The 15,391-nt window shown below is 38.9% G+C and overlaps 1 protein-coding gene across 21 annotated transcripts in view; it reads right to left on the bottom strand.

Moving 5' to 3' along the window:
- The window catches only part of MARK3 (microtubule affinity regulating kinase 3), a 62,222-nt gene that overhangs the window by 26,096 nt on the left and 20,735 nt on the right, over positions 1-15,391 (bottom strand). For all 21 annotated transcript variants that reach the window (XM_058807736.1, XM_058807739.1, XM_058807742.1 and 18 more), the window contains 6 exons: positions 10,185-10,233; positions 9,368-9,433; positions 6,819-6,889; positions 1,604-1,660; positions 458-694; positions 232-351 (listed from right to left, as the gene is read on the bottom strand). In XM_058807736.1, coding sequence (XP_058663719.1) covers positions 232-351; positions 458-694; positions 1,604-1,660; positions 6,819-6,889; positions 9,368-9,433; positions 10,185-10,233 — 600 coding nt within the window. The remainder of the gene's footprint in view (positions 1-231; positions 352-457; positions 695-1,603; positions 1,661-6,818; positions 6,890-9,367; positions 9,434-10,184; positions 10,234-15,391) is intronic.

Below are 15,391 nucleotides of genomic sequence, written 5' to 3'. Positions count from 1 at the left end.
TAACCACCAAGAAAAGTTATATATGACGTAGAAAGTGTTGTGACACATTGATTTTGAAAGTAACAAAACAGGTATATTACAACCCTAGTTAACAATATCTTCGAAGAGTCATGTGCTTTCATCAACAATCCCACCTCCACCCCAAATATGCATAGGAACAGCATGGATATAATAAATTACAGCTCAAAAATGCACATTGCAGAATTTGATGCACCTCATTTGTGCAATTACCTCTAGAGTGCCTCTTTTTGTTGGGTTTAGCACCAGGAAACGTTTGAGGAGGTTTTCACAGTCTGTGGACATGTAGAAAGGAATCCTGTATTTTCCCCTTAGCACTCTTTCTCTAAGTTCCTTGGCAACAGAACAAGAACAGAAAGTAAGTTGTAAGCAGGAAGTTACTTAAAATATTAGATAAAATATTAGATAAACATGGCCAACATAGTCCCCAAAAATCTACCTTTAAGTTCTGTCCATCGAAGGGAAGAGATCCACTCACAAGAGTATAAAGAATAACACCTAAACTCCAAACATCTACTTCAGGTCCATCATATTTCTTCCCTTGAAAGAGCTCTGGAGCAGCATATGGTGGGCTGCCACAAAAGGTGTCCAGTTTATTTCCAACTGTAAACTCATTGCTAAAACCAAAGTCAGCTATTTTAATGTTCATATCTGCATCTAGCAATAGATTTTCAGCCTGGAAGAGAAAGAATGGTTTGCAGATGAATAAAATACTTGATTTAAAATGCTATTGATTGCTTTTACTCATTCTTAAAAGGCAAGAAGCTGAAATACCCACAAACATTCCCTTCCTTGCAAGGTTTTTAGGTGTGCGTTAGTCAATCATTAGCATGTCCTGTTTTAAAAATCTCTGTACAATGGCTTCAGACTATGGGAGCTGTTTCACTGCCCAAAAACTTGTTACCATGTTTTTCTCCACAGAAATGTATCTTACATTTTGATCTATTCAGATGAAAATAAGATATAGTCTCACTATCCATACTTGATTGCATGTGGTATTCTTGCAGTAATTTGGTAATAAATATAACATTTAAAGTGCTTTGAAGTGTTTTTTATTTTTAATGGTGGTATTGTTTTTTGCTTTTTTTAAGTTACAAAGCTATGACAAGTTGAACAAATTACGTGGCAGTACTATTAATATAAAAGGCACAGTTAAAAGAAGAGATATGCTGTTTCATGCCAAGCTACAAAGAAGCCATATTTCAGTTTCATTATCACTACTGGTAATTCATTCTGTTAAACATCAATTCTTGTCATATCTCTATCAAACTATCACTTAAAAAAAAAAAAAAAAGATTTCTCATCTAACACTGACCTGCATGAGATCTCAATGCGACCACTGGGGGAGAGGTTATCTTTCAGCAGCCATTAAATGTTTGCATTTAAAAGCTTTATAAATCCTCTTCCTTTTATTTAAACTGGATCTAAGCTGCAAATATTTCTCAAGACTCACTATAACATATGCAAATATATAAATAAATAAATCAGAAAGCTCAGTATAAACTGTATTTTATAAACAATACAGGTCACACCCACAGGTACAGAAGCTGACACACAAACACTGCACACACTTTTTCCTACTCACCTTGAGATCTCTATGAACAATATGCTTTTGATGGCAATACTGCACTGCAGATACTATCTGGATAGAAAACAAGCCAAATTATGTAAGTGACATCTCAAAGAAGCAGGAGCTTTAATCAAAGATTTCAACATTTATTACTGAAGTTGACATGAAGTTATCCAGTCAGAGCTACATAACCAACTCCTACAGTGACCAGTATATTTGGGAAAAAGCTGCTGAATAACTTCAATGTTATTTGATCTATTTGCTTTCTCCTATACTTGAACCAGGATTTTGTTTTTCCTGTGGGGCTAATTATAGACCAGTAGAAGCAATGACTTTCAGAAAGGTTACTGAAGTATTTCCATTCCAATACTGTATACAGCTATAAAAGCTTTCCCCCTAGACTGAGGTTTTCCAGGCCCTCTGCAAAGGTGATTTTTCATGCCATGCCAGAGAGAAAAGGGTAAGAAATGGGTTTTGATTACTTGAGAAACTACTGGGAAACAGCCTGTTTGTCAAAATTTATGCAATGAGAAGCAACTAGGCATCTGACAGAGATCTGCTAAGTGCATATGGTTTAGTGTATTTTGAATACCATAGCAAGCTCAATGGAAAAACTCTCTTGTGTCTCTCAAGTGCAATGGAATAATTTCTTCCACGATAATTTCCAAATATCATAAAGATTTTCCTGCAAACCATATAAGCTATTTACACAGTGCAGTGTCATAGTACATTGCTTCTCAGAGTCATAAGCATTGCTACAGAAATTCACATGTATGGAAAAGCTGGATAAAGTATTATTCTTACATGACCACAAATGCAGTCAAATGCATTTTGTCATGCATGCATGGTCAGAATTGAGGCAGATGTTATGACTTGTTTAAATAAGTGGAAGTGCACATAAAAATAGTAATTATATTTAAATAAATAAATTTAAATTTTCAGTCTTCATTCAAGAGTAAGAAGACTTCCCCAGCAGAAAGATGAGGTAGCATTACTGTTACAAGAAAATAACTCCTGATCAGATCACCAGTTTAGTTAAGGGTCCCCTGCACTGGTGAAGGAGCAAAGGTTCTCTCCCTCAGCATTTACAGCACATGAAAGCTGTTGGTAGGTTCTTGGTAGGTCAAATAACTGATGCACCAGTAAGTTTTGTATTTGAAACTTAAGCACCAAAGTGATCTTTGTGCCCTGTAACATTGAATCACTCCAATGCAAAATGTCACCTTAGAAACCACGCAGACGGTGGAAAGCTGAAGTACTATTTCCATTCCTTACACCTTCATTCTGGTTTGGCTTTTTCCTTTATATGCTGGTTCCCTCTTTAGACTCCAAGTTCAGCTTTTTCCAGTTACTGAAACTGCCAAGGTGCTCCCGTGCCACCACTCGTCCCCTCTTTTGGTTCCCCTTCCTTTTCTCTCTGCTGCCATTACCTCAGCCCCAGCCACAAGCTCACTCTGCAGGGGCTTCCAGTGCTGACAGCATGACAAACACCTCAGGCTTTATTCAGGACTGCAGAGACACAGCACCAGCACCACTCACTCACTCCTGAGCTGCTTTATTGTGCCTGCCTAAGAGCAGAAGGCTGAGCAGATGATCAATCAGCAGCTTCCTTTGGAGATGCTTTTGAACTCCTCTGCACTGCAACAGGATGGCACAGAGACTGCAGAAGTGAGTCCCATCCATGTGAAGTGAAATCATCAAATGTCTAGGACATTAATAATTGAAGAACATAACTGAATGAAAAATAGCACAAAGCATGGCTGCTCCAGACTGAAACCTTTGTCTTCCAGCTTCCATCACTGTTTCCACTGACAGCTCCCTCACTTCCTAACCCTCTTGTGTGAGGAATTTTCTGACACTTGGCACGTGAAGAGAAGGGGAGGAGAGGCATCTGAGGTCTTTGCTAGAAGTAACAATTGGAACATTGAAAAACTTTTCTAAAGAGTGATTTTAAAAATCTGTATAAATACAGGTTTTGAAGAAGTTCTCTCTAGGCAGAAGAACCATTCTTTAAAAGGATTAAATGACAAAAGGATGATTGACCTCTCAAGGCCCCTTCCACACTGCTAAGAGCATTCTGTTGCTTTATTGGAACACACCAATAAGATGTATTTTGTGGATTTTATAATTTTCTAAGATCTGTCCTAACATCTATCAGCATTAAGAATTCTAAACTGCTTCAGCAGGGAAACAGTGAGAACACTGAAAAAGGCCAGATCTTATTGCTTGCAGAAAAGAGAGGGAATTAATACACACAAATTTAACAAGACTTGTTGCTCTGCATCAGATTTTTTGTGGAAAAAGGATGAAACTGAACCAGAACTGCCTGGAAGTCTGTAATGGGGAAGAAGAATTAAGGTGACATTAAGAATGCAAAACATTCTCAATTTGAATTTCTCCCACATGGCTACACAAAAGGAGTTTGAAATAGAGAACTGTGTAGCATAGTTGTATTCTTAGATTTTGTACCTTCTCCTGTGTTCCTTGTCAAGTGCAACTGAAATAATATGATTACTGTCTTTTATATTCTCTTTTCCTGCTGAAAACCTTACATGTGTTTAACAAAATGGACTAAAAACCATTTTTTAAAAATCTTTAACAAACAAAGGGAGAATTACCAAAACCTGCTCTTTGCCTGCTAGAGAGGAAGTGTCTCCTCAGACAAAACACAAGTGTTTGATCCAGAAATCACATCTACTGGAAGAAGAAACATGATCTGAAAATGAGATATAATACAACCTATTGTAAGAACTAATCTCAATACCATGGCACAACTGTTTCTTCAGTTTAGAAGGAGCCACTGTCTGCTAAAACAGTTAACAAATAAAAAAAAAAAAAAAAAGACTATTATGTCACAAGTCTCCACCTAACAGAGAACAGCTGCACTGCATCAGATAAAAGGTCTGCAGAGTGCATTCTTCCTCCAACAATGACCAAAAGTGATACAAAGCTATTCCAGGGCTACAGTAAGGTGAAATGAATAGTTTCATGACCTGTGAACCCAGCAAGATCTAATTTCCTTGTTTCCTTTGACACTGTCCCTCAGGCTGAGCTTTAGCATCTAATAAAATGCCAAGCTCTGATCAAAGTTACCTGACTTTCATCCAGCATCAATGCTTTTCTCTCCTGCTTAGCCCAATCAGCTTGTGCTACAGTTTCTCTCCTCTGCTTATTTCCAGGCTTCTCTCTTTTTTCCCAGGAACTGAAGCTTTTGAAGCTTTAAAGAACCTCCCTTCTTTGAGATCAAGGTCCTCTAAAACTGGTTGAGCTCAGCAGCCAGGAAATCAGCTCTTGGGGGAGGACAGAGCACAACTGGCTGCACCAGGAGACTTGCATGAAAAAACTGAGAAGTGTATTCCAGTGCAAACAAGTGAGGCCATCTATATATCCTTATAAACTGCAATTATTCTACTGAAATACAAAAAACTCTACAAACCAACTCAAAAAATCATCAGGCTGAGAGTACATAAACCCAATTCTTGATGGGTCAAACACTCAGCTCAGCAGGTAACTCCCTGTTAAATTCTTTTCCTCCACATTTCTTTTTGAAAATGAAGCTACATATATCCTGTACTACCCACATTATCCCATAAAATTAAGCACTAAGTGTACCTGTAAAACATGTTTGACCTGTTTGTAAGTATGTTTTTACTTAAAGGGGAGTAGAATCATTAGAAAAAATAGGTATTTATTGAAGAAACATGTAATTTTAATGTAATTACTGCAAGATCTTTTTTCCACATAGCTCCTGATGAAAGAAATTGAGGACTGAGAGCAAAGAGTCCATCAGCAGAACTTTCCAATATTCACATCTGAGAGAGAACAGTCAATCCTCTCAAGTTACTCTGAAGCTCTTCAAGTGACATTACAAAGGCAACAGGCAGGGACGTAGAAGAGATGGCTGAAGTGGGAATGGCTGTTCCACATCCCACCACTCCTACTGCCAACACAGCACAGAAGCACACACCAGAAACCTTCAATCACAAAGGAAAACTCCCTACCTACCAAAGTATGAAAGTGAAGGCAGCAGCTTTAAAAAGACACATTGTTGAAGAGTGAGAAAAGTTTTCCTTACTGTCAAGCTGTATAACTCCAGTAATCACAAATGACTTCTGGGGAGATGAAGTCTACAGCTGCTTTTAGGTTGTTTTGTTTGTTTGGTGGTGGTGGTTTTGGTGTGGGTTTTTTTCCCCCAAAAGATTAAAAAGGGTAAATACAAGATTTAATAAGATGAGAGAAAACAAAGCAAAATCAATTACTTGGTTCCTGGAAGTCTCATATCTTACATCAAATTTCTATTATGTATGGCTATGCTTAAGAAATGAAACCATCAGAGCCTCCCCTTCCAACAGGACAACATCACTGCCCTGATCCAGCAGTTCCAAACCCCTACACACCATTCAAAAAACCACTCTTGTCCCTACTCATTATTTTCAAGTGCCATTAAGTTGGAGCATAATCTTGACATTTATTACTTGTCACAACATTACTGAATCTATCCAAGTGGCCAAAGGGAACAGGCATTTACAAATTTCAGCACAAGAGCAGAAAACAAGTGTGTAAGACTGGTCAGATCTGAAACTCCACATGCTACAAGAGCAGACATTTGGATTTAAATTAGCTATGCAAAAATATCTGGTTTTGTTCAGTACTGCTTGACTGTAGAATGGAAATGCTTTTTGCAGATCAATGAAATTCCAACACCTTGGCAGGGCTAGCTTATCCATCATAAAGAAAGCTAAACTAACAACTCTAGACATTACTTTTCTGTGACTTTTTAGAACAACTATTAAACAGTATCTTCTCATGTAAGCAGATGAATGTGAATGGATCCCTACTACAAGCACTGTCTGCAGTTTGAAACTGGCCTGTTGGGAGCCTGCTACATTTGAACAACTTCCAAAATGTTACAGACCTGCTGAGCTAAGGACATATGAAATCAGCCCAGAGGAAATGCATTTTGGAATGGAATACACTTCCAAACCAAGCAGTCTCTGTGTTCTGGCACTCTTGGACACCCTGGCACTCAGCACTAAGGAAACAGCACCACTGAACAGACTCTGACTCCTTAAAGCACTGCTGTGACACAAGTTCTTTCTAACTCAGAGCTACAAGCCCACAGCATGCTGAACACTGCTCTAAGTCAAATGCAAAGGACAGCTGTTTTACTCATTTCACCAGTAAAAACAGGGGTGAGGGGAAAGCTGACATATAGGAATGTTATACATACCTGTCTAAATTTAGCTCTAGCCTCCTTTTCCTTCATTCTTCCATGTGCAACCAGATAGTCAAACACCTCCCCTACAATCCAATAACAAGATACATGAATGCCAATTTCAGAATGCAGAGATTCTTCTCCAGCAGTTGCCCACAGCAGCTTCACTGGAATTACTGTATTTCAAGTTTATGATTACAGGACAGCTCAAGAGAACAAGGCACAACTGCTGTGCAATTTACTACACCATCCTCTCTTTTACAAGAAAATAATGAGTGACTGGATATACACAAAGGAAACCATTTCCTTCCAATTACTTAGGATAGAAACTGAGCAGCATACTTCTGTTTTGTAAACAAAGATGACATCTACCCCTTCACAGACTTTCTCACAAGAGTTTCTTTGGCTTCAGAAAAAAAAAAAGTTTAATACATGAGAACAATTGATGATATTTGTAAATGCCATCATACCAGCACTAGAATTTTAATTTGTGCATGTGTATAAAATGGTTCTAAACAAAACCAAAAACCTTAGCTTTAACCTAGGCTTGGAAGAGGTACCCACAAGGAGGGTCAAGAATAAGCACAGCAGGACACACTGATAAATCCCTCACACAACCATCATACCTGTAAAACACACAGAACAAGGCCACTGTTGTACAGCTGTGCATGACCAAAGATGACTGAAAATCTGTGTTTCACTTTTCCCCTCTTTAATCAATGCAGTCATTTTAGAGCACATCAACACAGACTACAATGTTTGAGCTTTAGGTGCAGGCCACTGGCCCATGAAACACTGACATGTTTGTGAAAGCATGGGAGATTTTCTTTACTAAAAACCAACAGTCATGTAGGCAAGAACTACAAACACAGAATAATAACACAGCTTTTAAAAGTACTCACTAGTATGCAAAAACCATAAAATTTAAACATTCCCTACTGAGCAAGGAAACATGGTTTTGTAGACAGCCACCTCACAAGGGAAGAGCTGAGTAATATCATATTTATTTTTTTAAAAGATGCAACTCCACCAGATTGCAATAAAAAAAAAAAAGGAGTCACACTGCAGGAACAGCAAGCACTGAGCCATCTGAGGGAATGTCAGGATTTCCCATAAAATAGTTTTCTCTCTGCAGGGTATCCTTAAATACTCAACTCAGGTAACTCTCCTAGGCTGTATTTCACAGCTGTTTCTCAAAAAACCTTGAAGCAGCAAACCTGAACACTTCTTCATAATTCAGAGGAAAAGACACCAGGGAAAGAATTATCCCAAATTTATGTGAAGTGCTGCAGCTGTAGCGATCATGTCTTTCATCCTGCAGCCAGAGTTCATGTGCAACAAGATGACCTCTACCTTGATAAAGAGGAAACAGGGAAGGTGATGCCTGCTCTGTTCTTGCCAGCCATTCCTGTCTAGCACAGCATGGCACATCAAAGGTACAGCTCTTGGCCTTTTAGACCAGAACAGTGCTTACCTCTCCCTTCTCACCCCAGGAAAGGTCCTCATTCCTTTAGAGAACCACTGGCCTTTCTTCCTCCTAGAAGCCAATCACTAGATGGCAATAAGACTTCACTTTTAAGTCTAAGACTATCAAACAACACAAAGATGTCTCCCCAAACACCTGTACTAGTCAATATTTTAATGGGACTATTCCCACTCTGTTCCTGTTTAGGCAAACCTTGGCTGAGCATTTAGGAAGCTGCTGGAAGAAAAGACAGGTGGGTAGAGAATCTTGCTTTATTTGCAGCAATTGATTAAACTTCACATAATCTAATGTAAGAGTCTGAATTCAACAGTGATTTTCTCTGAAAAAAGGCTATCTCCTTCCTGCCCCTAAAGAAAAGCCCCAATTGTTTGAGATTCCCAGATGCTGGTGCTCAAGGGTCACACTGACAAGCTGAGTGATATTAAGTTCTAGCCAGCAAGGAGTAACTTAAGCCTGAATACCTTAATTCTGGCTCTGGTGAAAATATCTGACACTGCACAATGTGCATTTTTCCATCCCCTGCAGAATGAGGAAGAGCATTTAAGCTCCTTCTAAAATGGCATAAGGCTAAGCCTAACAATTCATGACAGTAGAAGGCCTGTGATTAAGATATGTAAGATGTCATCAACATCTAAAAACAGAAGTTGCAGTGCTCATGCTTTTGAAAGCAACAATTAAAGAAACACAGAAATGTTTCATCTGAACATGATTTTGCCAAATATCTTATACAAAACAGGACACCAGAGGTAGGGAACTGAATACAGTAAATTGAGAACATTAGTATTTGTTATGGGCAGGAACAATCAGTGGCTGAGAAAAGATTCCCAGTTAATTAGAGTTGTGAAAAAAAAGCAAATGTTACTAAGTTGTAGTAAATTTAGAAGCTGGTTTTACAAGTTACATGAATTATTTATGTTGACCAAACAAGTCACAGTGAATATTAAAGATTTTGCTTAATATTTTACACTACCTTGACATAAATATTTGCTGAAAAAGAAAGCAAAGCTTTCAAGAAAACAAGTGCTTTCTCTCACTTGGCAATCTGCTTAGAGTGTCACTGCAGCAAAGAGGTACTTACCCCCACTTGCATATTCCATTATTAAATAGAGGGTTTTTTCAGTTTCAATGACTTCAAATAGCTTCACTAAAAGAGAAAGACATTTAGTCATCAGTTAACTAGCTGCAGAAGCATTATGTTAACACCCCACAGAATCCTGTGAGAGAAAAATGCCCAAACTGTTTGCCTGCCACTTGATAATATCAGACTATTTATTCTAAAGAAGCTTTCTGTCTAATGCTCCTAAGCAGAAAATACTCTAACACATTTGGCCAACTCATACAGAACAACATATTCTCAAGAATCAATACTTTGCTTCATTTACATGGGAACACAACTGAACTAAGCAGAACATGCACAGATTTGAGCATCAGCAATAGCCACACACGTGCACTGAACTGACACACGTGGTGACAAATCAGTTACCAGCCTGCTGACACTCCCACAGGAGTACCACATCATTTAAATGTACAAACTTGAAAAAATTCTTGACCACTTCTTCGTTTTGATATGCTAATTTTTAATGAGATTTCTTATTTTTTAAATTTTAAATGTTAATTTTTAATGAGAACCTGAATTCAGTCAAAAATCAATACTATATTCAAAAGGAGCAAATTTATCAGTTAGCTATGCAAATAACAGTTCTGTGCAATGGGATCCCAATGTTTATTTTATTTTTTTAAACACACAGTTCTGAAATACCAGTTATTACTGCTATCTTAGAGTAAATTCACACTCCAGTGCAAAATAATCTTTTAAACTCATGCCACAGCAATCTTAACAGTGAAAAAGCTAAAACTTCTCCAGAGACGGAAATTATGTGAAAGAAACACGATACCTATATTTGGATGATTTAAGATCTTCATTATTCTTACTTCTCTAAAGAGCTGAAATAAACATAAAACATGAAATAAGTTAATGAAATCACTAACAAGCAGCCATTTTCCTTAAAGATTAAAGACTTTGATACAGTCATTTAAACAGAAAGGGCAAACATTATTAAACATTATCAATGAAGTTCATTAATTAAGCACTTTTTGAAAGGAAGAGTTAAATGCCTGCTTTACACCCCTCCCAAACAAATCAACCCTCAAAAACGTGCAAACACCCAGGAAGAACTCTAAACAGCTCAGGAAAGAAGTGACCTTAGCCCTGTGGTTTGCAGACTTTTGGGGTCAGAAGAGTACTGTGAGCCCATGCAGCTTCCTGCTGACCAATACATCTCGCACATCTTTCACTCCCTTCACAAAAAGTACAGCTCCAAATTCTTGTGAATCCCCACCAGAACACCTTCAGAAGACCACTGCAGTATGTTACTGGTACAAATTCAGCATTCTTCTGTACTTTGTTAAAGCCCAAGAATTCCTGTGCTGCAGCAGCAGCTCACAGGTGAAACATCAGCTGTTTATATTGTGCAAAAACCATGTTATCCACCTACACCAGCAAGTTCTGCAGAGAGCAGGGAAGACAAGGGCAGCCCTGAGCCCTTCAGAAGCATTGCTGCAAGGCAACAGAGGCACAGCAGCCTGGTCTGCCAGCACAGCTCCCCTGATCAGCCCCAGACACTGCCCAGGGGCAGCACAATGAATGTACCGGCCAAAATTAACAGGGCACAACACAAATGGTGCTTTCCTGACCCCATCTGCTGCTTCCCTTCCTGCAAGCACTGCTGCTAACCCTGACTGACACACAAGGTACAGGAATGATTTAACAGAAATACCTCACAAAACACACAACTTCCCCATATAAAAGCACTCCATCTCTAGCCCATCCCAGAAGGATGATGGTGAGGGACAACTGCCCATTTCAAGCTGCAGGATGAGATTATATCCCCTGCCCTAAATCCAGAGATTGTGTACTGACTGTAAGGATATTGTCACGTTTCATGTCCTGTCTGTTCCTCCCCCACTGCCAATACTTGTGTGAAGAGCGCTTTGCTTGAGTAACTATTTCTGAATATTTCAATTTTGCCTGTCACACAGAGCAAACTCCGTCCTTCTGCAGCTTCATGAAAATAGGGAGTGACATTTAACAAACTAGAAATGAAAGCAAAGTCATGACTGAACAGTTGTTAATTATTTTCACCTCTCTTCTGCAAAAGACTATTGTAAGATACACAGAAATTCATAACCATAATACTAAAAATGCCACAGGTGGTGTTTCTGCAATATGAAACATTGCTTTGAACAAAGCTGGTAAATAGCAGATAAATGAAAAGCAGTTCCAAGATAAAATATTATTACAAAAAAAAGCATAAATACTTTTGTATTCAGAAAACCAAAGAATTCTCTTTTTATGCACAACACTGCATGGCAGCCAGGTGTGGAGCTGTTCTCCCTCTGCAGCTCACCAAGACTGCAGAGGGCTGATGTTCTTCAGTGTCAATTATTTTCTAACAGCATGCTTCAAAAAGTGGGAGTAATCAAGAGGTTTTTTGAGAAACCTAACACAAATTTCTACAGGAATATCAGTGGAACATCATATTGAACTTCATGTAAAGAGACTGAAGTAGAATAGAAGTCCACAGCTCCAGGTGAATGCAGACATAGGAAAAAACCCAACAGTTTTGTAAATATAGAATAGGGAGAACAGCATAGTTAATTACAGTAGGGGAAAAAAATGCTGCTGGAGGATTTGGCTCAGGTCAGATTTCAGATAAAGTGAAGAAATTTGGTATGTCTACACATATTAGTAACAACTCAAAAACTTGTAAGTGTATTTACTCAGTAATAGCAAAGAAAAGGTGAAACTTTGTAATAAAAAAAAGGTGAAACATTAGAAGCAAACAGAAAACAAGCCAAAGAGTCAACAAAGCAAAATCCTTGTGCCTTTGTGATTTTTAATAAAAGAAAATGCAAGGGGTGGGTTTTAAATAAATCAATAGGACAAATTCACAATTTGGAGACCAGCTGTTGTAACCATGCTCTGCTTTCTGATATTTCAGAATCACAGAATTTCTGAAATGCCAACATCTGGGGAGCAATCCTCACTGCACTGCCCAGGAGACCATTTCTCTGCTACAGCACCAGCTGGGATTGGCACACTACCTGAACAGAGAAAAAACAAACAGTTTTCCAAATGCTTTTAATTATCTTGTTACCCAGGTCTGTGCCTGACACTTTGCTACATGACAAGCTGCTTAAATGAAATCACGATTGATTTATCAAGTAATTATTGGCCATGCAAAATAGTTTCAAAACCTCTGTGCACACGTTTTCTTTATCCTCTAGAGAGGTAAAATTGCCTTCTTTTCTTTTTTAAACTATGTTATTTCTGGAGCTTTTTCATATGTAATCAGACAGGGTAGACTACATCATCTCTCTCTTGATCATCAGGAATTTAAAAGCAGTTGAATCTATAGCTATTTTTTCTTGCTTTTCATTCATTTCAGCTAAACTGGTGTATAATATATTCTGAGTGCTCCATTAATACTTTTAATCATAGCTTATGTAACTGAAAGGCTCTTATCAGTTGTTACAATTTCAAAGAGAGTTGGATTAATTCACTCTCAATTGGTACCTGATATCTTCCACCCCCAATACCCAGATAAAGCCTACAGGGTCACACCCTCACCAAAACACTGGTCCACAAAATGACTGCTCTGCTTTACTAACCCAAATGAAGCATGTCAAAAAGCAGCTTCTCCTTCATGAGCCATTTGTTCAAGTGGGTGACTAGGAACAAGCTCTTGTAAAAAACAGACTATTTCTGCCTCAGAGGAAATTAAAAATAAAAATACTTGAGAATAGGATACAACCACCACCAAACTGTAATTTTAGTTAGATAAATGCACTTCAGATCATGCATCCTTAGTCAGTTTATCTGTTATATGTCACATTTTGACAAATATGGGGATATCTGGGGAAATAGATATATTTATCTATAAATTCCTGACATTGTAATATGTGTTATAGTCTGTTTCTGACAGAGGAATAAAATGTACATATCATAAAACTTTCTCAAAGTATGCTGGATAAAGGTTTTACAGATTTTATTATGTGCATCAGCTTCTAGGAAATGACCTGGTAACTATCATCACACAATAAAATTCATTGCAAACAGCCAGGTATGATAAAACCTCACACCTCTGAGGTTCCCTGCTCACAGGAACACAGAACAAGGTGCAATATCAGAAAATGTAACACGAAGGTTCTCAATACAGAAACTTATGTTCTTAGTATTAGGAAATTACTGGTCACAATGAAACCATAAAGGCACACAAACAACTGAAAACAGTTCTCATCAGTTTAATTTCTAATACTGAGATCCAAAACTACTCCCAGCTTGTTGAACAGCTCATTTTCCATCAACAGGAGCTCTACAAACGTTTCCAGGCAAAGACAAACATCCTTAGTCTGCCAAACAAATGGCTTTCAGCTTTGTTGTGGTCTGGTCCTTTGAGTGCAAGCCATGTCAGATACAGGAAAAGAATGCCATTTAATTAATGCTGTGAGCCAAAAAACTGAATAAAAAAACCCCAACGAACCAGCAATGGAAGCTGGTTCTGTTAGGTTAACTCTCTTTGAACGCAGCAAAAGACAGACTAGAAGTGCTCCCACAGTAGCTATCAAAAGACTGTAACAAATTATTTTAAAAATACTGAAAAAGTTTGCTAAAAAGTGAGTCAGTGCCAGCTGCAGAGCACCAACCTCTCCTGGTCACCTTGTCCCTTAAAGGAGGAGGCTTTTCACAGCATCTTGTCCCAAGCCAGCTCAAGCCTGACCTGTGTGTTTGTCTTCTCCTGGTAACTGCTCACTGAAATATGCCCTACAACTAATAAAGAACCTCAAGCAAAAAGCCTTTACACAATACAAGTTTGCCTCAAACTAAGCACAACTTGGAAACAGAAAGGGGTACTCATTACAAACAGAAGGGCCTGAGCATTTAAAATTCTCATACTTTTCTTGCAGTTCTTAAAACACTGATTGACCCATGGTCAGAAAGGACATGAACCATGTTACAATTGATGTTTAAGAACACTTAAATGCTTTAACAATAAATATTGCCCAAGTAAGTGGCAAAACATCTGCACATAATGAACAAAAATATTTGGCTGAGGAGCCAAGTTCTAAAACAGGAAAATGAGAAATGATTTAGTGCTATTACACGGGCTTGCTAAAAAACCCCTTGCATATAATGGCATTGGTAAATCAAAGGAAAAAAAAAACCCAAACTGTTTTATTTTTTGTTTAGGAGGAAGTGAACTCTGTAGCATCAGCACTTGCTTGCAGCGAGACCAATATCCACTGGAATTGCACACACGAGTCCATTTGTGGAGAACAGTGACTATGACTAACACCGCCAGCATGGGAAAAAACCTCTAAGAATTCCCTTTTCTTTCAATGCAGGGAAGTACCAGTTACAGCTTCCTCTTCACTAAGCAAGAGCAGCAGAGCAGTAGTTGGCTCCTAAAACAACAGTACAGAGTAGCTGCATGTGGCTGCCACAGAACTTCCTCAGCAGCAGACAAGAAACCCGACCCTTCAGAGCTGCGCTGCTGAGTGTCAGCACAGAGCTGTCAGGGAGGGCATACCAGGAACGGCTGCTCCGGAAAGCAAAGCCTGTCCCTAACAAGGTTAACTTCTTCCCGGCAGCTGAAGTATCGATGTGCAAGATGGAGCACAAAGAAATCACAACTGGCAGCCTTTAATCACCATTCGTTTCCCCACCTAAGGATGACTCGGGCATGCAGCTACACCGCAGCTGAGACGCTGCACACCACACCCTCTTCTGGGCACAGCCCTTCCCTCCCCACCATACCTCAAATATTTTATCTCCCTCTGCAGAAGTGCAGGGTCAGAAGCACTTCCATCTGAGCTTCCCCCGCATCCACAGGTCCTGTGTGCAGCTGTGAGGCTGCGGCGCCGCCGGCAGCGCTGGGGGAAGGGGCAAAGGCTCGCAACACAAAAAGCCCTGGTCAGGCAAAGGTGGCAAGTTGTATGTTGGGCATTCCCTCTGCTTCCTATGGCAAGCAGGAATTTAGTTTTAATAAAGATGCTTTCAGTTTTTTAATTGAAAACTGATACACCTTACTAAACTCTTCTT

This window comes from Ammospiza caudacuta, chromosome 6, assembly GCF_027887145.1.
Source record: "Ammospiza caudacuta isolate bAmmCau1 chromosome 6, bAmmCau1.pri, whole genome shotgun sequence".
NCBI lineage: Eukaryota > Metazoa > Chordata > Aves > Passeriformes > Passerellidae > Ammospiza > Ammospiza caudacuta.
This window is presented reverse-complemented; position numbering and strand designations above follow the sequence as displayed.